General features: G+C 47.4%; 1 protein-coding gene across 1 annotated transcript in view; it reads right to left on the reverse strand.

Moving 5' to 3' along the window:
- Positions 1-479: 479 nt before the first annotated feature.
- Positions 480-26,089, reverse strand: part of LOC135907715 (zinc finger CCCH-type with G patch domain-containing protein) — a 39,414-nt gene continuing 13,804 nt past the window's right edge. Inside the window, exons 9-12 of the mRNA XM_065439430.1 lie at positions 21,711-21,805; positions 14,035-14,117; positions 3,502-3,648; positions 480-680 (exon numbers count right to left, since the gene is read on the reverse strand). Of these exons, the coding sequence (XP_065295502.1) occupies positions 3,510-3,648; positions 14,035-14,117; positions 21,711-21,805 (317 nt within the window). The 3' untranslated portion in view covers positions 480-680; positions 3,502-3,509. The remainder of the gene's footprint in view (positions 681-3,501; positions 3,649-14,034; positions 14,118-21,710; positions 21,806-26,089) is intronic.

Raw genomic sequence — 26,089 nt, forward strand, 5'->3', positions numbered from 1 at the left:
TTCCACCACTGAGGGTGTGGTAGAGTAAGGTCTGCATACATAAAAAGGCTGCCGCTAAAGAAATCAGTTGCTGCCCTGATGAAGACAAGTCCCCTTGTCAAAATGTTGGCTTCAGCAACGTTCCTTGTTCTATCACTGCTCGTCACTTCAAGCCTCCATCTTCCTGCGAACTTGTCTTCTTGGTGCAATGCCACTCACTCAATCTCTCGGCAGTTATTTTCAGAACCACAGTCACATCACTTCTTTCGTAGCACTCAAAATATAATTTTGGTGCAATCCATAGAGAGTGCTCCTGGTTGAGATGGCACTCAAATTTTTTGAGGGAAGGAAAATTTTTCCTAACAATATGGTCACCAGACACACTTGGTTCATTGCTTGTGGAAACCTAGAATAGTAATAAATATCACCAGCACTCTGCTCACAGTTCACTGATATTAACATGCCATCGGGGGCATAGGAAACACACACAGGCCTCGAGATTGAAAATTTTTTCCAAAAAGGGCTCTGCCCTTGCTTTATTTACAAATTGCCATTTGCATCCTCACTTGTCTTCAAATGAGTTCAAACAAGATGTTCACCCATTGTCAGTGGAGCGCAGGCGCGTGCAAACACACACAAACACACACACACACACACACACACACACGCACGCACACGAAGACAAGCCAGTCACAAAGGGTCTGGAAAGAACAAGGAAAAGCAATTCTGTAAAATCTATACTTAAGGTATAATAAATGAGCTCCAAACTTCTTTCAAAACTGACAATGGCAGCACAGTATTTTAAGTGTCTTGTGCAAGAAAATGAGAAGGGAGCTAATACATTGAAACCTTGATATAACAGACTTCAATATAACAAAATTCTCAACATAACAAAGCTTTTAATTTTTCATAATTGCTTGCCCATAAAGACCATTTACAGTAGAACCTTGTTGATACGTTCCAGATACGTAAATTTCCCTGGCGCTAGCGTTCACACCCGAGAACACACAAAATGACCCAGTAGAGTTACTCAGTTTTTACTGGTTCATACATTCCTGGAAAACACAATTCTTCGGCACCAACATTCAGTGCATCGCCAAACTGCGATCGCATGATACGTTTTCCAATCACTAGATCTCATGTAAACAAAAAAAGGTGCAATGCATGCGCGATTGAGAAGAGTATATAACTGCCCACCCTTCTCACATGAAAACGCCGGCACACACTCAGTTTTTCATTTCAGTGCCACCAAATCTTCTCTGGGGTCGTCACATGCGGCATTCACAGCTACCACTGCCAATCCTATTGTGATAAGCATCTTTGCCTATTTGTTTCACAGTGCACGGTGCCGTCGGAAGCGTAGCTGTAGCGCATGCTTTTAATAGGCGATAACCAAAACGCACCGCTGTTCCCTGCTGCAGACTACGATCGTATACGTTTTCCGGCCTCTAGATCCCATGTGAACAAGAAAAGGCGCAAGGCGCACGCGATCAAGAGCAATATATAGCCACCCGCCTGATGTGAAAACAACGGCGCGCACAGTTTCTTATTCCAGTAGCAGAAAATCTCCAACGGAGTTGCTACACATCGCATTCACAGCTATCGCTGCCAAACCTATTGTGATAAGCATCTTCACCTATCTGTTTTACAGCGCGTGGTGCGTAGTCCCATTGGTAGCATACTGCCCGCTACTAGTAGGCGATAATCCAAACGGGCCAGCGTTCCCTGCTGCAGGCGGCGCGATGTGGTAATCACATTTTGTTTGAGTTTCCCATCGCCCTCCTAAAACACCGCGCAATAGGATAACAACAAAACATGTCTGGGGCCACCGGAGCATCACCAGCTCAACACGCATCGGCATCTTGTGCCGCAACAATCTGTGTGATGCTTCGTATTACGTAGACGCCAAGTTGAGTCTGCCAAATGTTTTTAGTTACTACGGATCGTACATTTTTTCAGTTGGTACTTTTTTTTCTACCGTTTTTTTCTGAAACATACGAGGTTCTACTGTATTTAGACCTGCAATATAATGAAGTGTGTTTATACATGATTTCAATATCACGAAATTTCACTGCCGCCATGACGGTACATCGAGACAATAAATGGGAACTTCCATGAACGCATATGGTCAAATTTAAAATTACAAGCAGCTGCCTGCAAATGTGCCTCTCAAATGGTGCGCTGTGCAACCAAGAGCAGCTGCTGAAGTGAAGCAGTGTCTTGTTCCGTTTAAATCCTATCGCACCCCCACAGGCTACATCAACGCCTCCTACAGCGGAGTACAACTTTAGAAGGTAGTGGTATTTGCCCTTGAAAGATGGATGCACACGAGCTTCCACCAATGGGAATGTACTCTAGACTGACATTATGAGCTGGACGGCCGGTGACTGTGCCGACGGAGAACGTGGCAGTCTGCACTTCAACTGAGCCGAGTCCATTAGCGGGACTATTTCTTTAGCTTCGGTCATCTGGGCAGGGCCTCTCCTGCCTCTTTTTGTTCTCGACTAAGATGGCATGCCTGTGCACTCTGCTTTATGATGTCATGCTACTTGGACTAAAATTTCGATTACCATTCTATTCCATTGCCACTGCCATGAACAAAGCGGTGACATCAAATTCACAGCGGCTTACTCAGGAGCATCCCCATTAGGTCCTACGGCTGTCGAGCAAGGTAACATGACATCATGAACTGAAGTGCACTGGCATTATGCTATCTAGGAGGCATTGGCTGTGTGCTTTGGGTGCGAGTGAAAGCGTGCGAGGGTGAGCCAAGAATGGCGAGTGCGGTGTTCCCACACGAGCAAGGAGAAAGAGGGAGAGCGGAGTGAACTTGAGGTAGTCCAATCAAGCATGCGTGAGAAAGGGGAGGGAGGGGGCAGGTTGGCGTGCATCACTTTCTTTTTAGAGCTGCCGTGGCTGCGCATGGCTCTCGGTGCAGCTAAGCGGATATGCAACCCATGAACTTGTTTTAGAGGCAATCTGCCATGTGTGCGAAGAGCGGGCAGGCCGAGATTGCATGGCATCATGCGCACAGTATTCCCGCACGTTTAGTACTAGAGGTCGTGTAATCTAAAGTTTCAGACATACATTGAAGGGAAAGGAAGGCCAAGCATTCGCTGCCTACTGCCGGCACTTTTCATGATAATGTAATCCCATTGCAGGCAACATTATCAGCCATGGGGGCAGAGTGGATGCGAAAGCGTGGCAGGCTTCACACTGTACTGCCGATGTGAAGATACCATTACTCGGCATGAAACCGTATCTTTCGTCGCCAACTCTCAAATTCAACAGAATAATTTTTTGCTAATTCAATTTATTTTTCTTTTATTTCCCAGATAATTAGCTCAAACTTGCGCCTCCCTTCAATGTAAGAACAATTCATCGGCAACTGTACTTGCATAAAAGTGTGAATTTCAATATAACAAAATTTAACAACTACACTGAAGCAAACTGTCAATTTGATTGCCTTTGTTATATCAGTTTAACTGTATACTCAACAAATAAGGACGAAAAGTAGCTCACTCTTTTCATCAAAAGATCCTCAACTTGTCATTGCCTTTCCGATGCTGCTGCTCAGCAGCAATAGATCGTTCTTTAGACTGCAACTGACGAATCAACTGCCTCTGCTCTTCTATCTTCTTTTCCACCTGTGCGTGCATTACTTTGTCTCTGTAAACAACAAAAACAGTCCAAAAAAAAGCCAACAGCTTAAGAATATATGTACTCCGGTCTAGCGCACATGAACTTGCACACAGATGCAACAAAATTGGAGAAGAAATAATAAAGTCTCTACAACACATATGAATCAAAGCTTAGTAGAATGTGATCTATACTATTTTCCTAACGTAAATTAAGCAGTTAATGCTTTCCTCATTACCACATCACACACAAAATACTTTTCAATTCAGCTCCTGTTTGCTCCAACAAATGCTATTCATAACAAAGTGTAACACGGTCGAACCTCATTAACACAAAGTCAAATTTGACACAGAAATACCTTTATTATGCAGTCAATCCCAGATATATCGAACTCGAAGAGGATTGTGAAACAGTTCAATATATTGACGATTCAAAATATAAAATGTAACTACCTGAACCTAGACCGAGATCTCTGCATGTCTTGGGCAGTTTCCCGAGATTGTGAAAAGTTGGACTTACCGATTTGCCAGAGCCCCAAGTTAAATGCACAAAAGCTTACATATTTTTTGTTCACAAACGCTGCAAGTCACTCACGCTGCAGAATGGTCTTTGCAATGCTAGCCCTAAAAGCCTGGGTTGCCTGGACATGAGACTGCGGTACACCATGCATGCGTTGAAGTGCTTGTTGGGCGTTTTTATTCAAAATGGAAGTGGATGCACTGTAGAAGTAAACTAGCCTGCTGGGTACGCACTGTGCCGCCATCAGCACACTTGTACTGTGAATCACTCATGAACATGTCCAGCTGCAAGTCCATTACAATAAGCTGTTTAATGGCCGGTCTTTATACGTGGGCAACGAGTCATGTGAATCGTGTCAGATTTCAGAACCAACTTCTAGTTGGAACCAGTCGCGCATGCTTCTTGACCACCCTAAAGTCTGTGCGCCTCCTGCGTGCCGCTTAGTGCTCCGATGCCTCGCCGCCCAGCATACGTTCCTTCATTCTTGGCCTTTCCCCTCTTGTCCCTGCGTCAGTGACTGCCGACACTATACACATGCTGTTAGTTCCATGAGTAGCTTTCAACTTTGTTAACATCAGAGTCCATTCCCACTCACGTATAACTATGCGGGCATGAAGTGAATGCATTCAGCACCCGAGAATCGCACGGCAGTCTTGTGCACTGTTGCGCAATGGTCTTTCCATGAAGTGTGGATGTGGCATGTGGCGGTTTTATTAACTTCAAACTGTAACATAAAGATCCATCTAAAATTCTAAAACACCATTCGCAGAAAGCCTTTGTTTACAAGAAACAAATCCAGCAGTGCAGCATCTCTACTTCGGCATCCCAAGCCCGACACCACTCGGTGAAAACTTAGAATGTCATCCACGTTTTCTTTTGGGAGGCATATCGGACCGGGAGGCTTTTGCGTTCTTGAAGCAGAGCGGCTATCTGCTCTTACCAATAATGAACGGATACAGTTTGCGTGAGCCATGCTTCCACATGCACAGCGAGAAAAACTGAGAGCACTCTGCTCATTTTTACTCCATGGCATGTACTGCCCTTCATATTTATTACAGTCAAACCTCGATATATCGAATTCTTGCGCATATCAAACACTTTCTATATCACCTGGAAAATCGCATGAAATTTAAATTTTTTATTTCAAACGGGCTCGGAAGTAAAACCGATATACTCCGCCACCCCAGACCACATGCACTCCGTTGACAGGCGGTGAGCTTTCCCACACCCTCGAAAATAGCGGTGGCACGATAGGCATTCCCGACTGCTGCGATTGCACCGAGGACGCCATGTGAATGTAGCAGCATACACATACAGCGGCTTGGCTAGTTCAACATCAATGACGCATTGCATTTGTCGCACTGACTCCTCCTTGGTGCCACTCTCTGCATCTGCCGCACCTCCTGAGGACTGGGGGTTTGCATCACTGGGCTCACTCATAGACGCCTTGGCAGATGCCACTTAATACTTTGTCACTGACAATGTTTCAAACTGCTTCGATTGACGGACTTGGAGATCGCAGCAGAAGTAGCAGCCAAACGAAGATGCTGTCAAGGTTGATCCCGCAAGCGCCGATGTCGCCCCGCTCCCGACTTCAACTGAGGCTACGCCGGTCTACACCGCTACTGTGGTGCAATAAAGGGCATCGGCCTATCACTTGTGGATCGTTTAGACTACGTTGAGGACTTTGTGTTTAAGCATGCAGTTGCCAATAAGCAGGCTACACTGCTGTAGTACTTTCAGCCAAATAAATAAATACTTTGTGTGAAGCTTCAAGTGCGTATTACCTGCACCTAGATTAGGGCGCGATCGGGGATCGTTGTTCAAAGCGCGCATTTGATCTGCCTAGGCTGCCTAAGCCTGCCTAGGTTGCGCCGCGTGCGTTTGGCCTGCCTAGGCTAATTGCGTGCAGCACAATCGACCGCGCACTCACGGCTGACGAAGTCGTCGCGACCTAGGCCAATTGCATGCGGCGCAACCGAACACGCGCTCCGAACAACGATCCCCAATCATGCCCTTGGTTCATTGATTGATTTGCAGAAGTTTTGACATGTTTTTTACGTAATTTTATATATAGAATTTTGGGTATATCAAACTTTTTCGCAATCCCTGCACTGTTCGATATATTGAGGTTCGACTGTTTCTTCTTTGAAAGCATCTGTCAAAACAGTGCCATTTCAAATTCGTCCGCATTAAATATTTCTAACAATGTGAGAAGTGGCTATCTTTCCCTTAGGAGAAGTGTGCTTACAGGGGCGTGGCAAGGTGCTGTGCAGTGTTTGATATATCGAATGTGGCGGTGAACGGGAGCTCGATGTAACATAGCACATCGCTACACTTTTGCACGAGGTTTTCAAGGGTATCTTAGAATTATTCGATATAGACAATAATTCAACATATCCGAGTTTGATATATCCGGGATCGACTGTATCCAATATTCATCATAGGCATATTGGCCTCGAGCTCCACCACTGGAAAAGCTGGCGCCACCGTCGCCGTGACGTGCTATTAGAGATCACATGGACATAGCGGCCGCGTCGGCTGCTTCGGGAGCGCTGAAGCGAGCTGAAAACGAGAGTTTAAATTCCCTCGTACACTGAGGTCCTCATTTCGTAGGGAGATTTTCTCGCTCCGAGTGTCTCCTTTACAATGCTTGAAAGCACTACAATAGGTAGTGGCTGCCTTTGACGGCGCGCAACATGGTAGGCTACTGCTCGGTGCGCAGTGCCGGACGTACGCAACGGAGCCCGGTGTCAGCCTTATTCACACGTAGCCACAGGGCAAGGAGCTGCGTGAAGCTTGGCTGGCGAAACTTAGAACCGGCAGACAGCCATCAGCTACAACTCGGGTATACAGCAAACACAGATGCGAAGAACATTTCTGCTACGGCGCTGGGACTGCACAATGTTCGGTGAGTAGCAGAAAACCCGCACTGAGACGCTCGTCCGCACCCGCTGCCCGGCTAATGTCATGACAGTTTGGTCTATGAACTTGTTGATGCTATATATACTGGCAAGTTCACTGGAACGGGAAGGGAGTGGTAAGATGCACATTAGGAAAAGGCATGGCATATGGTCATGTTTGTGTTATGAATTAATGCACTGGATTACGAAAAAGAAGCAGAGGGAAATCGCACGCTGAGAAGACCGATAAACATACAGTGCGACACTACTTGAGAAATAATATTGAAATGTCCAAGAACTTAGAAGACAAAAAAAGATTGAATCATCGTGACGGCACATCGCAGTTGCCGTAGGCGTCGACGTCTCCATAACGAAATTATTTTTGAACCGCTCTGATAGCGTCCATGCAACAATGGTTGCTAGCGTACTGTCAAATGCTCATATAATGCGACCTAAAGCTCACGGCATGGCGCTCACACGCGCTCACACCGAAAGTAAAACATTGTGCGCAGACATGCATGCAGACGCGCAGTCGGTCGCTGCGAACCCGTACGATCGCTGCATTGAGGCTTCATTCTGTTATGCCCCATTTGGTTATACAGGCAGCCCACTATAAGAACATATTTGACAGTTTGCTCTCAGCTTTTGGCTACCTTTCACGCAAGAAGCCGGTTCGGGAGACTCCATCGTGACGACCGCGCGCAGTGGCGTTCGCTGTATGTATTCGGCAAAGATATAGCGTCTGTAAATGAGTCTGTGCTTTCAGTTTGCCCAAGATTATTACATCAGCAGTAAAAAACTTCCCTCGTTTTGAGAGTATCTACATAAATGTCGAGGAGGGCTGCAGCATGGTGCTTTTACTGAGCGCTGTAAGCGAAACCTATGAGGAGCGCGGCGCATGATCCCTCATACTACGCAAGGGAGGCGCTTCTGACAGATGGCGACTCCGTAACTCCTCGCCGCCAATATTTGTTACATGCTATAATCAACGAGAAAGATATCTAATAATTTGTTATTTCCGTGTTCATTGCATTAAGGGTTTGCTTAGCAAAGCAAACCCTTAATAGCAATAGCAAAGCATGCCTTGTTATTAACTAGTCCATTTTTGTTAGTGCCAAAGGGAGATATGGTAAGTGAGGAACTTGAGAGGTGTTCACACCAAAGCTGTAAAAATATGACCTAACATGCAGCGATGATCACTGTGAAATAATGGGGTACTGAAATTTTGGCAGGGATTTCGTGAAACCTTTTGGCATTTCTATGTGCTTCTGTTCATCCACTGGAAAAAGCCAAAGGATGTGCAAAATTTGTGACATAGACAATGCATTGACTGTTGCAGTTAAGACATAATACAGCCGAAAAATTTGCCTTTGTGTGAGGGGCCTGCAGAGGCTGCCATGGGGATGCCTGTCTTACATGGAGAAATACCGTAAGAACCCGCATATAATGGAACCCGCATATAGTATGAGGTGAAACTTTCGGGACGCGAAATAGAAAAAAAAAAGTTTTATCCGCATATAATACAAGTTAGGAAAACTCGACGAAAACATTTATTTAAATTGCACTCCGCACTTCAATCGCCGTCTTCTTCAGCGGCGCTCTCTTCGGATACAGTCGCCGACCGTTTATTCGGACTTCACGGGGAATGCGAAAATGTCCGAATAAACAGGTGTCCGAAAAAGCAGATTAGGAAAAAAAAATAAAATCCTTTATTTCCACGCACTTATTCGGGCTCGGCAGTAGGCTTGAAGAAATCGTGAATGCGCTATTGCACGCCGTTTTTTCCATTTACGCGCAATCAGATAAGCCTGATCTCGGAGAGGGTAGTCACTGCTTGTACACGCTCCGCATGCGACGGCAGCGTAGCACATGGTGCGTCATCTTCCGACTCAAGAGTCATCGTCCAGTGGTGCAGCAGAAATTTGACGAATGATCTCGCCGTCGTCGAGTTCTGCGCACGTCAGTACAGCAGTGTCGGCACCTGTGTAACTGTCAAATGAGACGGTGTCCGGAGTCGCAATGCAACTACTGCGCAGGTCTCAGCAGAACATTTTCCGCGTCAGTAGGGAGCACATCGGAAGGCGACAAATCTCAGGCCTCCCGGCACCCGTTCGCCGGCATTCCCCAGCGCAGTCTGCGCGGACACTGTCAGCGCCATTAGACACTTGACGCGATGTTTCCGTATGTCGCGTTGGATCACCCAAACCTCGGCACAGCGCACAAAGCAAACACCACCGTGCCGACACCAGTCGCACAAACGAAAAACGCGGCCTGCTCGCAGCGTCAAGGTAAATATACCTGGTAGCGAAGCTTCCATAGGAGCCCATACGTTCAAAACATGGCGGTCCATCGCCGGTTCATGGGGCTTAGCGCCATCTGTATGTGGTGGGAACACTTCCGGCGGAAAAAAAAATAACGTGACGCCATGTCCGTTAAAAGCAGAAGTGACATCCTTTTGTTTTCGAAGGCGCGAAATTTGTTTTGTTGTTCTTCCTTTGGAGCTATATATTCAAATGCCCCGCCATTCGACTTGATGGGCGTTTCGAGCTTTCAGCGTGGAAAGCGATGCAGGAAAAGGCCAGCCGTACGATTGTCGAAATCGCATCCCTGCACAGAACATACTTCCTTTGGAGGCCGACGAAAGCTTTAGATGTAGAGTGCTGATCCTATTGTCGGATGCCAAGCCCGTCGGCCAGCGCAGTCGCATGAAAACAACCACACAATTATCTGGCGGTCGTAACTCACTACTTTTGACTGAACAGATTAAGAAGCAATGAAACTACCCGCGTCACCAAATTCAGACAAACTTCGACAAGCAAGAAAGCACAAATTGTGAGGGGGGCGTATTTCAACAGGTGATACGAGTGCGCCTTTCTGCCCATTTCAAGACGTGCATTGCACAGCGAGTGATAGTGGCGTCAACGCCCCCTGTAGCGATGGGCGCTGACAATAAATGCATTTATTAATAATAATAAAATTAAACGTATTTTCTTAACTCATCACGAATATATAAAATTGACTAGGAATTTTATTTTCGTTGAATGAATCTAACTGTGTCTCGTTTGAATTAAAGAACGCGTTTTTCTTTCCCAATGTTTGTTCCCTCCAAACATAGTCGCGCTTCAATCGCTGCTCCCATAACCCCCCATGCTGATGTCGGTGACAATCTGTACTGAACCGCTTTTCGCCCGAAGCTTCGCGACCTATTTGAATCGACCTTGGCAGCGTCGTACACGAAGAAACAAATCAGCTGCTGGATTGTTTTGACATGGCTTACTAAGCTGAAACCGGAACTGTTGTAGAGCCACTCTATCGAACCAGTAGAAACGATGATGATGAGCGGGGATTTCCAGTAGCGCCACTTCGTGGGGCAGCAAGGAGGCTCCGTTCAAAACAAAAATGGCGTTCAGCAAGTCGAACCATGCGCCGGTCAGAGTCGGTGCATGGTGCTCTCGATCGAGTTGGCTCAAGGAGTGTCCGAAAAATCAGACGAGAGGTTGCAAGGTGTCCGAACTTTCGGCAGTTGTTATACATTATGGTCTATGGGGAGAATGGCGGTGCCGCGAAGCTGACCGAATAATCGGGCATGTCCGAATTTTTGGAGTCCGGAAAATCGGTCGGCAACTGTAGTTCCTTCTTGGACACATCTTTCCAGAGGTACTCATCCTCTGTACCATTGAGTGCATTCGAGATGCCGCACTTCTTGAATGCGCGACGCACAAGGTCCTCTGATATGCTGGCCCATGCGTCCACAATCCACTTGCAGTGTGGCTGGCGAAGCCCACTTCAGCCGCCCGATCGGCGTCACTGCAGGCTCACCTGAGCGCATCCAATCTGCATAACACTGCTTGACCGCGTCCTTGAACGGGTTGTTCACGCAAACATCTAAAGGCTGCAGCTGAGACATCATTCCACCCGGGATAATGACGAGTTCAGTGCCGGATTCGCGCAACAGCCTTTTCACTGAGTCGGCCAAATGGCAATGAAATGCGTCCAGCACGAGGTTGGACGGGAACAACAGTGTGCCGGGCCACCTACACCTGACGGACTTCATCAAGACGAGAACAAGATTCTCGTTCATCTAGCCTTTCTCATGGCATCTCACAACCACATTTTTTGGCAGCTCCTCACCTTTAGGCACTGTCTTGCGCTTGAAGATGACATAGGGCGGGAGCTTGCGTCCGTCTGCCGTGCCCGACAACATGGCGGCGGCAACTTGCGTTTTCTCGTTGCCAGTGGACCGGACATAAACTTGTTTAGAGCCCTTTTTGTGCACAGTGAGGGGTAATGGCATGTCCAGATAAACTGGCGTTTGGTCAGCATTGCCGATTTGCCCTAGCTGGAAGTTCTTGGACTTGTGCAGCAAAATAACATGGCACTGGAAAGCCATATGCACGTCTTTGAACAATTCGGGCAGCTTTTGCGAAATCAAAGTTCGGCGGCGTAAGGAAAATCCAGCACGGCACATATAGCGATAAATCCAGTGCTTGCTCGCTTTGAAGGCGGAGCTCAGTAGCCCTTTTTCTCTTACAAGATCCTTAGCTCTTGCCTGCAGAAGCTCCACGCTAACAGCTAGTTGCTCGGCTCGCTGCTGGCGCACGAACTCTGTCAGGGCGAGTTCGATTTCCAGGAATGTCCCGCTCTTCAGGACGCGAAAGCTTCTGCGTGTTCCGCTGCACGCAAAAAGGGCTTCCTTCTGTTGATGCCATCTGCGAATGCTTCCCTCGTTGACGCCAAACTGCCTCCCGGCTGCACTGTTGCCGATGTCCTGTGCGGCTAAAATAACCTTTTCCTTGATAGCAGCCGAGTACTGTTTTCATGGCCCGGACATCTTGGTCCTTCAATGCGGAATAAAAAAGATGCACTTCGCGAAGCGTGGTTTGCACGTGTGCTGCCAAGGTGCACACTCAACAATAAAGAAATGATGCAGTACTCACGCAGCAATAACGAAACCAAGCCATAGCCACACAGCAATAATGAAGCCAAGCCGTAGCCACACAGCAATAACGAAGTCAAGCCATAGCCACGCAGCAATAACGAAACCAGAACTTCTAGTCCAGATTTCTGACAAATTTTTTCGGATCTGCATACAGTACGAAGTGAAAATTTGGGATGCTAATAATAGGAAAAAACCTCATATTATATGCGGTTTCTTACGGTAGTCACCGGTGGGAATTATGTATATTCACGCATCATGCAATGCCCACTTTGTACTCTATTCTCATGCCCATGCACCAGACCGTACAGATGCTACTGTTCAGCCTGTTACAACGAATAGCTGTTAATGCTACAGCTACCCAGCCATGTCCCATTCCAAAACGGAAACAGTCTGTAAGAAACAGTTATCCTCATGCTGCCATGGTGATGAAGCTCATTTCCAAAAAGCTGTTCATGCCACATTGCGCAACATAGCTGTTATGTTGCATCCTGTCCACATCAACAAATGATCGTCATTACATTCATGATGAGAATGATGATGACAAAATTAAATACAGAAGTTCAAAGAATTAACCACAACCAGTTTTGACCGTGAGACTCAACTATGAAACTTTCTGATCCAGCCAACTGCACCGCGATAACAATGCATTTGTAAGCACTAAACGCAGCAATGACTAATGGGGCACCCATTGTGGTTCATGCGAGACTTAAACCATCAACAAGGTGACAGAAGGCAAGCAAAAGAAGTCTAGTACAGCCACAGTTGTCATGGAAGAGCAGTGAAGAACAACACCTCGTGATAGTAGTCCAGGCTTGCATAATGTTGCTGACCCAGCCTATTTCAATGGCAATTTCAATGTCAATTCCAATGTGCCACCAGTGCCGCCTGTGGCATGAATGCTGTTTGCTATCTATAAGCTGTAGCTGCTGAAAGTTGCGCCGATCCCTTGATATTGTTTAGGGGGCTTATGGCTAGAGACATGCAAATATTTAAAGCATTTATTATCAAAATCTGTTATTGGAGTAAAGTTAAATTTAATAATTTATTAATTGAAATCAAGAAATATTCATTACCAGCCAAATATACAGTATCAGAATTATATTTGAACCTACATGAAAAATGAATTTTGCAAAGCCCCTTAAAATGACTTCAGATGACCTGATTTAACCAGAAATACTTAACCCTTCCTGCACTCAATCACTTCTCCAGAACATTAAGGCTCACAATGCATTGTTGCTGTGGAAAGTCAGAGGCTTGCGAGCTAGTGGATCAGTGAATTACTTTTGCATGATACCTCACAGTTAATTAATCAATAATGCTTCCTCCTTGAAGTGCTAGCAGGTTTTCTGCATCAAGGTATGTAAAATACCGTTTTGTTTACTTATTGAACAGATTCTGGTCTACACTTCTAGGCTTCCTCCTATATATAATTACACCACAACATTACTCAACATTAATGAACTTGACACTAAATTTAACACTATTTGCCAATACTTTTAAAAAAAATTGAATTGTGTTTAACGTCCTAAGTTGCACAGTAGGCTATGAAGTATGCCGCAATGGAGTGATGTAGATTCATTTTGACCAGTTGGGAGATTTTTATCATGCACGTCAATAGAAATACATAATTTCTGCGTTCTGCCGCCCTCATAACATGGCCACCACAACCAGAACCAAGCCCACAGCCTTGTGTTCAGCAGCAAAAGGCCATAACCACTGAGCTACCATGACGGGTAGCTTCCTTACTCAAGACTTGTATAGCAGCTAAAGTTAACTGAAATCAAGCAAAATTTTCAAACTATTCACACTAGGTGGTGCCTCCTTATCCAAATGCACCAAACTGCATTCTCTGTGACGTGTCAAAAGCATCATGCATCAATTGTTGTTCCTCACAACATTGTAGCAAAACAGTTCATGTCAGATACTGCTAAATGTTGCAGCTTTAAAACTCACCACAAAGATGGCTTTACTTTCACAACGTGCATGCACACCACAGTGCTATGTTCATGAAATTAAACTAAAGATAAATTTTTTGCATTTACACATTTTTCCCACCTGTCTTTATTCCTGGCAGAAGAATGTCCCAGCCTTACAATTTCACGTTCTGCTCTTTTTATTGCTTCTGTGACTTGTAGTGCCTGAAAACAATGACACAAATATTTGCACAAAGGATAAAAAATGAAGACAACAGAAATACTACAGCCAAGCCCATTTAGGACAAAGATGATCAACATGCAACACGGGTTTGTTACCTGCAGAAGTCAATACTAGTTAATGTAGCCCTACTGCCTTTAATGACTGGTGACCAGCAGCAGCTACAGGAAAACTGAAGCTATGCACACGTTTATTGTAGGCAACGAGACATTTTCGTATGCAACTAAACTCTATACTGTTCATTGCTTTCCTAGCTAACCTCTAAAAAAAATGCAACGATATGCCAAACAAAATAAGAACAGTTGGTTGACTTGCCAGACAAAACTAGTCTTCAAAAGCTGTGCTGACGGAAGTCCCGAAATCATAGTCAAAAAGGTCAATGGCAAAAGCTGTGGCGCAACTCTAGGCGGTGTCAAGAGTGGCGGGCTGTGAAAGAAGATTGCCACACAGTTACGACAAGGCGACACGACGCGCACCTCTCCCTCTCCGTCGCTGCAGCTGGGAGGCGTTCAAAGAAGCGGCCTTTGCGCTGGAATCCGCCGCCTTACTCCAGCCCCTTCGACATTGTGACGGAACTAGTTCGGTGTGTGAACAATGATTCCGGAGTTCCCCAACGCGGAGCTGATTTGACACGCATGGACAAGCTGCCGTGGGGACGACGTATTTTTGGAGCGTCTCACGCTTCGGCCTAGCACGGAACAACGAGCGACCCTCGATCGGCGCCGATAGTTTCCCGGAACGGCACCCCGCGCGGTTGCCTCTGTGTACAGAGCGCGGTTGCCTTTGTGTACGTAAACTGGTCTGCAGAGCAGCGGCGAGTTGGTGATGAGTAAACGAACAGTCGCCGCGTCGTAGGAACGGCGCATCGAGTGTATAAAAACTGTGGTTGTGCGAATGCTGAGGACACTTCTCTTGAGCAGTCATGTTAGACTGAGTCACTTCTCTCATGCAGTCCTGTTGGACTAATACTCTTTTTCTCAAGCAGTCATGTTAGACTGATTTAATTTCTGTAAATAAACCCTTTTTCCTCGTTCTCGATGAGAAGCAGTTCTTCACTTCATCAACGATCTCAGCGTAAATAAGTTGGACGACGGCATGGGCCAGCTACCTTCGAATTCATGCCGTACTCCAATCTTGGCAAAGGACCAGGGACGATGGGATTGAGCCCCCAATCCTGACAACTGGCTGACAGCGGTGAGATGGACTTTGCGACATGGTGCTGTATCTGCGGTGAGTGCTTGGTTTTTGCTTTGACTCTCTAGGCTTCATTTTGTGGTTGTTCTGTTTAGAACAGTAGGGAAGCTAGATTGTTGTGTGTTAGCTAGGTTGTGTTTTACTAGCTAGATTTAGAGAGCAGAATCAAGGCAGTAAAGCAGCAGTCATGGAGTTAAGGACACTGCTGAGAGACGAGTTGTTGATTGTTGGTGAGGAACTGGGCCTAGATGTACGCAAGGAAATGCTCAAATCAGAATTATTGGAGCTAATTTCCAATCAGGCCAGTGAGCAAGATATTGAAATGGGATTGGAACTTCTCAAAAAGAGAGAGAAACGGGAAAAAGAAAGAGAAGAACGGGACAGAGAAAACCGAGAGAGAGAGGAACGCGATAAAGATCGCGAGTTTCAGTTAAGGAAAATGCAACTTGAACTTGAAAGCAAACGTTTGGAGTTGCCTCAAGGAAGTGAAGGCGCTCTGGGTCGATCAAGTGAGGCAGAATCGTACCGCATGGACAGGCTATTAAAGCCATTTGAGGTCGGGACCGACATAGGCTTGTTCCTAAGCAATTTTGAAAGGACTTGCGAGAAGATGAACTTCGGCCCGAGTACATGGCCACAGCGGTTGCTGTCTATGTTGCCGTGTGAGGCGGCGGAAGTAATCGCCAGATTGAGTGTGCAGGATGCATATGATTATGCAAAAGTTAAGGCTAGTCTCCTGAAGAAATACCGCCTTTCAGCCGAAGCTTTTCGGCAAAGGTTTAGGAGCACAGGCAAGAAAGATAGCGAGGGCTATCCGGAGTTTGCATATAGCTTAAAGGCCAACCTAGTCGAGTGGCTTAAAAGCGCGGAAGCGTACGACAGCAGGGACATGATCATTGAATGCATGTGTCTAGAGCAGTTTTACAAAACCATCCCCCAAGCTGTGAAACTGTGGGTGCAAGACAGAGGTAATGTAAACACTGTGGAAAGGGCGGCTGAATTAGCCGAAGAGTACGCAACCCGTAGAAAGTTGAACGCCGAGGAGGGAAACTGGGACGGTCGAAATGGACCGCGGAAACCATTTCCGTTCAAAAAGGGTGCGCAAACTAGACGATCCGAGCCTGTAGACATGGCGGAAAAGCCCGCAGAAAAGAGCGAGGAGAAACTTAACGGAGAAACCGCACAAAAAGAACAGAAAAGAAAATTCGAATCTGTTAGACCAATTCGCTGTTACAAATGCCACAAACTGGGACATATAGCTGTAAACTGCGAGAAGTCTAGCGTAGTTTTTTCCTACGTGGAGGAAAAAGATGAGAATATGGAACTTTTAAGTCCATATCTCCACGACCTGCAAGTTAATGGAAAACCATGCCGAGTGCTAAGAGACAGTGCCGCCACGCTGGACATTGTCCATCCGTCTTACGTGATGGTAGATGACTTCACCGGAGAAGTAGCATGGATAAAACAGGTTGTAGAAGAACACAGCGTGTGTCTGCCCATGGCCAAAGTCAAAATCAGTGGACCATTCGGGGAGCTAGAGACTGAGGCTGCAGTTTCCAAATTTTTGTCACTGCAGTATCCCTACATCTTTTCGAATCGCTCGAATCAGTTACTGCGTGACAGAGGGCTCAAACTGGGAGAGGGCATAGTACAGGCATTGACCCGAGGCCAAGCTCGTAAGATCGCGGCGCTTTCGGCTGAAAATGCTCAAGCTCCTCCAGCTGAAGCAGAAAAGGGGATAGCTTCAATACCCGAATCCGAGCTAGGCCCGAGGGACAAAAGAACAGTTGAGGAGAGCCTGCCAGTTGACCAGCTCAATGAGAGCGTAGCACTAGAGTGTCAGAGTTCTAGCCTGCAGGAAGAGCAAGCAGACGCGCTCACAAGCGAGACAGGGTCGTTATTATCACCGGCCTCAAAGAACTTTGATCAACTCTTACACGTGGATAGAGAGTCACTGGCAGCTGAGCAAAAGAATGATGAGAGCTTAGCAAAATTACATGACACCGCTAAAGAAGGCATTGCTAGGCGCAACGTAACAATACATGAGAGAGGAGGATTGTTGTATCGGCATTACAGAGATCGAAAGGGTAGGATTTTAGATCAGTTAGTCATACCTACTAAGTATCGGGAGGACCTTTTGAGTCTTTGTCATGGAAATGGGTGGTCCGGCCACCTAGGCATAAACAAATCAAAGGAAAGATTGCTTATGGAATACTACTGGCCTGGCTGTTTCAAAGATGTAGAAAACTTTGTAAGATCATGCGACGCCTGCCAGCGTTCTGGTAAACCAGGAGAGACTTGGAGAGCTCCACTGAAGGTAGTGCCCTTAATAACAGAGCCTTTCAGACGACTGGTAATAGACACGGTAGGGCCTCTTCCAAAAACAAAATCAGGCTACAGGTACTTGTTTACCATGCTGTGTCTGGCTACCAAGTTTCCAGAAGCAATCCCTTTGAAAGAGCTCAGCTCCACCGAAGTAGTAGACGCGCTTTTGACAGTGTTTGCACGAGTTGGGTTTCCAGCCGAAATTCAGGCAGATCAAGGGTCAGTATTCACGAGCGCACTGACTTCCACATTCTTGCAAAAGTGTGGGGTAAAGTTAATACACAGTTTTGTCTATCACCCTCAGTCAAACAGTGTAGAGAGGTGGCATTCGGTGCTTAAGCGAGTTTTGCGTGCGCTCTGTTACGAGCACAAGGAGGACTGGGAGAACTGTCTGCCGGCAACTTTGTTTGCTTTGCGAACGGTTCCACATGAGGCGACAGGGTTCTCACAAGCAAAACTAGTGTATGGGAGGACACTCCGGTCTCCACTGAGAATGTTAAGAGAGATGTGGGAGGAAAGAGGGGAGAGTCCAACCGTGGTTGAATACGTGCTAAATTTACCGGAGCGGCTAAGCGCAACCCAAGAACTAGTCGGAAAGAACATGGCACTAGCTCAAAAGAACGCCAAATTCTATTATGACAAGAATGCGAGGCTTCGTACGTTTAACGCCGGAGACCAGGTAATGATCCTCAAACCTTCAAGAAAGAACAAGCTTGAAGTTCACTGGGACGGGCCCGTTAAAGTGTTGCACAAACTTTCAGATACTAACTATGCTTTGAGAATGCCCGGTCGCAGGAAGGAAGTGAGGATATATCACTGTAATTTGATGAAGCCGTATGTAGAGCGGAGCGGAGTCGTTAACTATACCGTCAAAGAGCCGGATGGCACTAGTACCAAGTTTGACGAATATAGGGCGACCTCCAACTCTGAAATCGGCCTAGAAGAAGTAGTAGAACACTCGGTAAGCTCGCACGCTCTAAAACCCGAGCAGCTAGATGAGCTAAAAGGGGTGTTAGGGGAATATCTCGACAGATTCAGCGATCGGCCGGGTAGAACCGAACTGATAACGCATGAAATTGAGCTGACCTCTGCCGAACCAGTAAGATCAAAACCTTACAGGGTGTCTCCAAGACAGAGAGAGATTATGGAGGCAGAGATACAGCGCATGCTAGAGTTGGGAGTTATTGAGCCCGCTGAGAGTGACTACACGTCACCGCTAATACTCGTAGAAACCCCTAACAAGGACCCTCGTCCGTGTGTTGACTACAGGAAGTTAAATGCGATCACTAGGGATCAGCTGTACCCGATACCCAACATTGAGGAACGAATTGAAAGAGTTAGCGCTGCTAAATACATTTCAACTATAGATCTCGTGCGGGGGTACTGGCAAGTTCCCCTTTCAGAAAGTGCCAGCCGCTATGCCGCATTCATCTCGCCTGCAGGCACTTTTCGCCCTCTCGCACTCAGCTTCGGGCTGAAGAACGCGCCGTTTAGCTTCTCTAAGTTAATGGATATTGTCCTAAAGGACTTGCAGGAGTTCGCCTTACCTTATCTTGATGATGTGGCCATTTTTTCCGACAGCTGGGAACAACACGTATCGCACCTCAAACAGGTGTTCTCACGGTTGAGGGAAGCCGGCTTAACGATGAAAGCGGAAAAGTGTAGGTTTGGTTGTTCGCAGGTTACTTATCTGGGCCATGTTGTCGGTCAGGGCATGAGAAGGCCGGCTGAGCTGAAAATAGCGACGATTGGAGATTTTTCTCAGCCGCGCACGAAAACGGACCTTCGTTCATTTTTGGGACTTGTGGGGTACTATCAACGGTACATTCCGAATTACTCGCAATTGGCAAGTCCATTAACAGACGCCCTCCGAAAGGGAGCACCGAGTAACGTACACTGGGATAAGGACAAAGAGAACGCTTTTAAAAGTTTGAAAACGCTATTGGTTTCTCGCCCTGTGCTTCGCGCGCCAGACTACACAAAGGAATTCATAGTTCAATGCGACGCAAGCGACAGAGGTATGGGCGTGGTACTTAGTCAGGTCGCGACGATAACGAGGAGCATCCTATCCTCTACGCCAGCCGTAAACTAAATGTAAGAGAGGAAGCCTACAGCGCTTCAGAGAAGGAATGCGCTTGTTTGGTTTGGGCCGCCCAGAAGTTGTCGTGTTACTTGTACGGAGCGAAGTTCATCTTCGAGACCGACCACTGTCCTCTGACGTGGCTCAATCAAATGTCACACAAAAACGGCCGCTTGCTCCGATGGAGCCTCACTCTCCAAGAGTACAACTTCTCCGTTAGATATAAGAAGGGAAAGTTGCATAGCAGTGCGGATGGTTTGAGCAGGCTAATTTGAATTCTGCGTTTGAGGGTCCCGCCTAAATTTTGGGGTTACTAGTGTTAGCTTTTCTTTAGGCGAAGAAAATCCCCTCTCATTCAGCAGAATTCCCTCCATTAATTGCTGAATTTGTCAGCAGGAATTTGCTTCAGAAATTGGCATAGTGAAATGTAGCATTTATTTTTGTTTCTGCACTTATGTTGTTGTTGTTTTTTTTGAAGCCTAGCGAGTCTAAAGTGAGAGCCAATGCGCGTCATCTCGGCGCAGAGCCGTGTTGTGGGATTCATTTTGCAGTTGCCTGTCCTTGTTGGATGTTTTGGGGCGGTGACATCAATGCACAAGTGGTCGCTGCGAGCCAAGACATCAATCCCCCCCTGACCAGCAGCCGTTCTCTTCCTGCCTAGCGGTTGTCAGCGCTAGACAGTCGAGACTTTCCGGGCCCTGGAGGCACTGTCAAGAATGGCGGGCTGTGAAAGAAGATTGCCACACAGTTACGACAGGGCGACACGACGCGCACCTCTCCCTCTCCGTCGCTGCAGCTGGGAGGCGTTCAAAGAAGCGGCCTTTGCGCTGGAATCCGCCGCCTTACTCCAGCCCCTTCGACATTGTGACGGAACTAGTTCGGTGTGTGAACAATGATTCCGGAGTTCCCCAACGCGGAGCTGATTTGACACGCATGGACAAGCTGCCGTGGGGACAACGTATTTTTGGAGCGTCTCACGCTTCGGCCTAGCACGGAACAACGAGCGACCCTCGATCGGCGCCGATAGTTTCCCGGAACGGCACCCCGCGCGGTTGCCTCTGTGTACAGAGCGCGGTTGCCTTTGTGTACGTAAACTGGTCTGCAGAGCAGCGGCGAGTTGGTGATGAGTAAACGAACAGTCGCCGCGTCGTAGGACCGGCGCATCGAGTGTATAAAAACTGTGGTTGTGCGAATGCTGAGGACACTTCTCTTGAGCAGTCATGTTAGACTGAGTCACTTCTCTCATGCAGTCCTGTTGGACTAATACTCTTTTTCTCAAGCAGTCATGTTAGACTGATTTAATTTCTGTAAATAAACCCTTTTTCCTCGTTCTCGATGAGAAGCAGTTCTTCACTTCATCAACGATCTCAGCGTAAATAAGTTGGACGACGGCATGGGCCAGCTACCTTCGAATTCATGCCGTACTCCAATCTTGGCAAAGGACCACGGACGATGGGATTGAGCCCCCAATCCTGACAGCGGGAAATTGCAGAATACTGGGCGCAGTGCTCCTGGATGTGTTTGAACAGGAGCAAGACCATTCACCTCGGCTGGAGCACTCACATTGCAACGTCAGTACTTTCTTTTGCTTGCCATGAAAAATTCACTATAGGCACACCCAGCCGCCACGCGACCTGCCTACCATAAATAAAGGTAACCCTCAAGCTGCAGAGTGAACTTCTTTTTTTCTTTCTTCCCCCTTTTTTTTGTCTATCCACTATTAGCTATCATTCTTCACGCCAACTGCTGGAGGTCACAACTACCACACATAATTCACTGCACCGTGCATGAATATGTGACAACTTGATAACACATAGTAGCGTCCCAAGTTCATGGACTTGTTATCTGAAATGCAGCACTGTAGTTCTAATGTGCTGTCTTGTTACATTTCCCATGTTAGTGCTCATGACAAGTGGATTTGAATGTAGGACACATAAGGCATAACGGTTAAATAATTGCCTGAGTCAAGGGAACTTACCTCAATACCCAGGCCCCTCAGTGAAACCGATTTCAGATCCTGACTGCTATTTGCTTCCTTATGGATGTTATACTGTTCACCAGCATTTTTAGAATCTGTAGGTAAGCAAAAGACGACAATGCACTGCAGAAGTTACAAACAATGTACCGCACTTTTCGGTGTATTGCAATTTCCCTAAAAATTTTTTCATTGGTGCTACTAATACAATCGTGCAGTATGTCCCAGATGTCATGCTGGGATACGGCTGCTAATGCTGCCATTCACGTTTTCTTGTACAACTGAAAAAAAGAAAAAACGCACATATTGGTCGTGCCAGCGTGCATGCTTTTATATACATACAGTCGAAACCCGCAATAACGAAATCGCCGGGGAAAGCAAAACATTTTGCTTTTGCAGGAATTTTATTAGCGCGAGAATGAGGCAGAAAAGACAGGGAAGGAAATTGGCTTGCAAAAAAAAAAAATTATTGCCAAAAGTCAGTCAGCTTACTTTGCCGAGCCTTGCCTTGCAGCAATTTTACTGCTCTCGACTCGCACTGCAAGAAGTGGTCCATTGCCACATCGTCACCATGCTCACCGAAAAATGATCGAATTACATCGAAGGCATTCAACACATCCCGCGGGTTCACAGTCCTCTCTTAATTTGTTGTCTGGTGGTCGTCGGCGTCGTTGGCACCTTGGCAAACGCTACTTATGATGACCTCATCAGTCATCTCTTCATGGACGACAACACCTTCATCCACACGAACGAACTCATCGATGCTGAGGCCATCCGGAACACCATCTGTCATGTCAGAAAGTTCATCCTATGCGTGCGCCAGCGATGGCGGCACTGCGCCGTCAGCACTGTCAACTAGTGCACCTTCAGGCGAATCTTCTTGCGATGCCACTGGATCAGCGCATGATGCTTGCCGAGTGGCAATGAAGCCGGCATGATTAAAACAATTAGCTATCACGGCTGGCGCCGTCGCAACCCATGCGGCGGCCATCATTTCAAGTGCCATGAACGTGTCCACTACTGTGGGACGCTTCAACTGGAGGTTCAGCAGCAGACGCTGAATCAGCCTCTCCTTGTAGGCGCACTTGACGCTACGAATGACGCCTTGATCAAGCGGCTACAGCACGGAAGTGCAGTTCGGTGGAAAAAAAACCAAGCGCACGTTTCCCAGTTCCACATCATCGACATGATGGGCACTGCAATTGTCCAAAAAAAGGCAGACTGATCTGCCTGCCTTCCGCATGTCCGTATCGAGGCAGAGTTCTGACTGGTGTGGTTTAAACCTGTTGCCAGCTTTGCGGAGTCAATGTTGCCAGACTGCCTGCCAAATTTGACGGAAAAAAACACCGTCAAATGTAGCGAATGCAACGACGCCGTTTTCGAAGTGCACAGAATTACCAGATCACACACGCGCAGGCTCCCATCTCCCGACAGTACCGGAAAGCTGCTGCATAACCCGCGCGCTTTCGAATCGCTTGCTTGTTGTGGGCCCTGTTCTCCGACAGTACGAAGCGCTTTCTTTCGCTGCACACGCTGTGGCTGGTCCGCGCGGGACGAGGCTTTCGCTGGATCTGAAACAGAAACGCGTCGCATAACGATATATCACTGCGCGCTCTCGCTACAACGTTAGAAAAGGGTTGGATCGCCTTGATTTGCAACAGGCAGTGTCCTGACGATTGCGCTGCTCGCAATACACTGTTCGGAAATGGAGACGCATCGCATAACTCTTGGTGCACGATATATCGCTGCACGCTCTCGCTACAACGTTAGAAAAGGGTTGGATCACCTTGATTTGCATAGGCAGTCTCCTGACGATTACGCTGCTCGCAATACACTGTTCGGAAACGGAGACGCGTCGCATAACTCTTGGTGCAAGATATATCGCTGCGCGCTGTCGCTACAACGTTAGAAAAGGGTTGCATCACCTTGATTTGCAACAGGCAGTCTCCTGACGATTACGCTGCTCGCAATACACTGTTCGGAAATGGAGACGCGTCGCATAACTCTTGGTGCACGATATATCGCTGCGCGCTCTCGCTACAACGTTAGAAAAGGGTTGCATCACCTTGATTTGCAACAGGCAGTCTCCTGACGATTACGCTGCTCGCAATACACCGTTCGGAAACGGAGACACGTCGCATAACTCTTGGTGCACGATATATCGCTGCGCGCTCTCGCTACAACGTTAGAAAAGGGTTGGATCGCCTTGATTTGCATAGAGAAATACCTCGAGCTGCAATACTTGCATTCACTGCAGCGTTCAACCGGATGCACAGAATATTTAAAAACATTACGCAGCTGTAACGACTGGAAGTTCTGAAAGCGTATGGGCTGCAGCCCTTGCGTGGTGACAGACAAGAAGCAAAAAAATGCAGGTAAAAATAACTTGCAGGTACGTAGTGATAGATCCGCGCCGGCGCGCGACGCACTTGCAGCGGAAACCGCGCGCGTAGCCAGAATAAAAGCCCCGGGGGTTTTGCGTCGCGTTTCAGAAAAATTCTTTACGCAGATAAAGGCACAGCAAACACTTAATTTGCCCCGTTGCAGCGATCGCGCGCAGCGAATTGAACCGCCCCAAGAGTTATGCGACACATGTCAGTTTCAGAAAAGTCTTTATTGCGAGCAGCGTAATCGTCAGGACACTCACTGCCTATGCAAATCAAGGCGATCCAACCCTTTTCTAACGTTGTAGCGAGAGCGCGCAGCGATATATCGTGCACCAAGAGTTATGCGACGCGTCTCCGTTTACGAACAGTGTATTGCGAGCAGCGCAATCGTCAGGACACTGCCTGTTGCAAATCAAGGCGATCCAACCCTTTTCTAACGTTGTAGCGAGAGCGCGCAGCGATATATCGTTATGCGACGCGTTTCTGTTTCAGATCCAGCGAAAGCCTCGTCCCGCGCGGACCAGCCACAGCGTGTGCAGCGAAAAAAAGCGCTTCGTACCGTCGGAGAACAGGGCCCACAACAAGCAAGCGATTCGAAAGCGCGCGGGTTATGCAGCAGCTTTCCGGTACTGTCGGGAGCTGGGAGCCTGCGCGCGTGTGATCTGGTAACTCTGTGTGCTTAGAAAACGGCGTCGTTGCATTCGCTACATTTGACGGTGTTTTTTTCCGTCAAATTTGGCAGGCAGTCTGGCAACATTGACCCGCAAAGCTGGCAACAGGTTTAAACCACACCAGTCAGAACTCTGCCTGCATCGAAGGCCTCGAGCCAGCTGCCAAATACGGCCCGGGTTATCCATGCCTTCAGGTTCGCGGTGTACTGTACGGGCAGCCGACGATTTCTCTTGAAGCAGCGGGGCTTCTTACTTCTGCCGATTACAAGCAGTGGCCGTTTATCTGTGCCGTCCATGTTAGTGCACAACAATACTGTTACACGCCGCTTGCTGTGTTTCCCCCCGTGGCATTTCTGGCCTTTTAAGTCCAGGGTCTTCGGTGGCAGCATCTCGCAGAATAAGGCCATCTCATCTGCGTTGTAAATGTCCGAGGGCTTGTACTGGTCCAATACTTCTTTGTTGGTCAGCAGCCATGACGACGTTGTCAAAGGGTCGACGGCTGCTGCCCCCCCCTCCCCCCCCCCGGAAATGACTTTGGCCACTATGTCGTGGTGGGCTTTGAAACGGCTCAACCAGTCAGGGCTAGCCTTAAAATCAGCGTGCCCGAGAATGCATGCGAAGTCCAGCGCTTTCTGCTGAAGAACTCCGCGAGACAGCGGCACTTTGTTGGCACGCTGTTCACAAAACCATGCAAACACTGCCTTGTCAACGTCTGGAAAAGCCGCAGCGCTCACCGTTTTGTTTTTCACACTCCCACCATTTCCGAGCGCGCCGAGAATGGAGGCCTTGTTTTTCAGAATCGTCGATATCGAACTGCACGCAATTCCAAATTCTTCGGCGATATCCATTTTCTTCCTGCCCTTTTCAGCTTGGGCAATAATTGCAGCCTTATCCTGCAGTGTCATAAATTTCCTCTTTTTGGCTGGAGGCGGCATCTTAGCAGGCTGTCAAAGCAAATGGTCCAATTGGCACAGAGACACACAATTGACGCACTCTAGCACCAATGACACTGAGCACACGACCATGTGCGGCGGTACACAAAGCCCACTGATACTAAAGCGTCATCCGGGTTATCGGAGCCTTCACGTGTAGTAGATGTCGATTTGGCTGCCACACACGCAGGCGTTTCGCTCCGCATTTAGCACAAGCTGTAATGGCACACAGGATTAAATAAAATGTGCTCACTGCGAGATCGCCTACAGTTCTTGTCTTTTTTTACTTGTATCATTTAAATGCTAATTGCATTTTTGGCCCGGACACTGTGCAGTCACCCGTTGCAACGGGCGAACGACCACCATCATCATCATCGCTGTCCCCTGTCACG

The sequence above is a fragment of the Dermacentor albipictus genome, chromosome 1 (genome assembly GCF_038994185.2).
Source record: "Dermacentor albipictus isolate Rhodes 1998 colony chromosome 1, USDA_Dalb.pri_finalv2, whole genome shotgun sequence".
NCBI lineage: Eukaryota > Metazoa > Arthropoda > Arachnida > Ixodida > Ixodidae > Dermacentor > Dermacentor albipictus.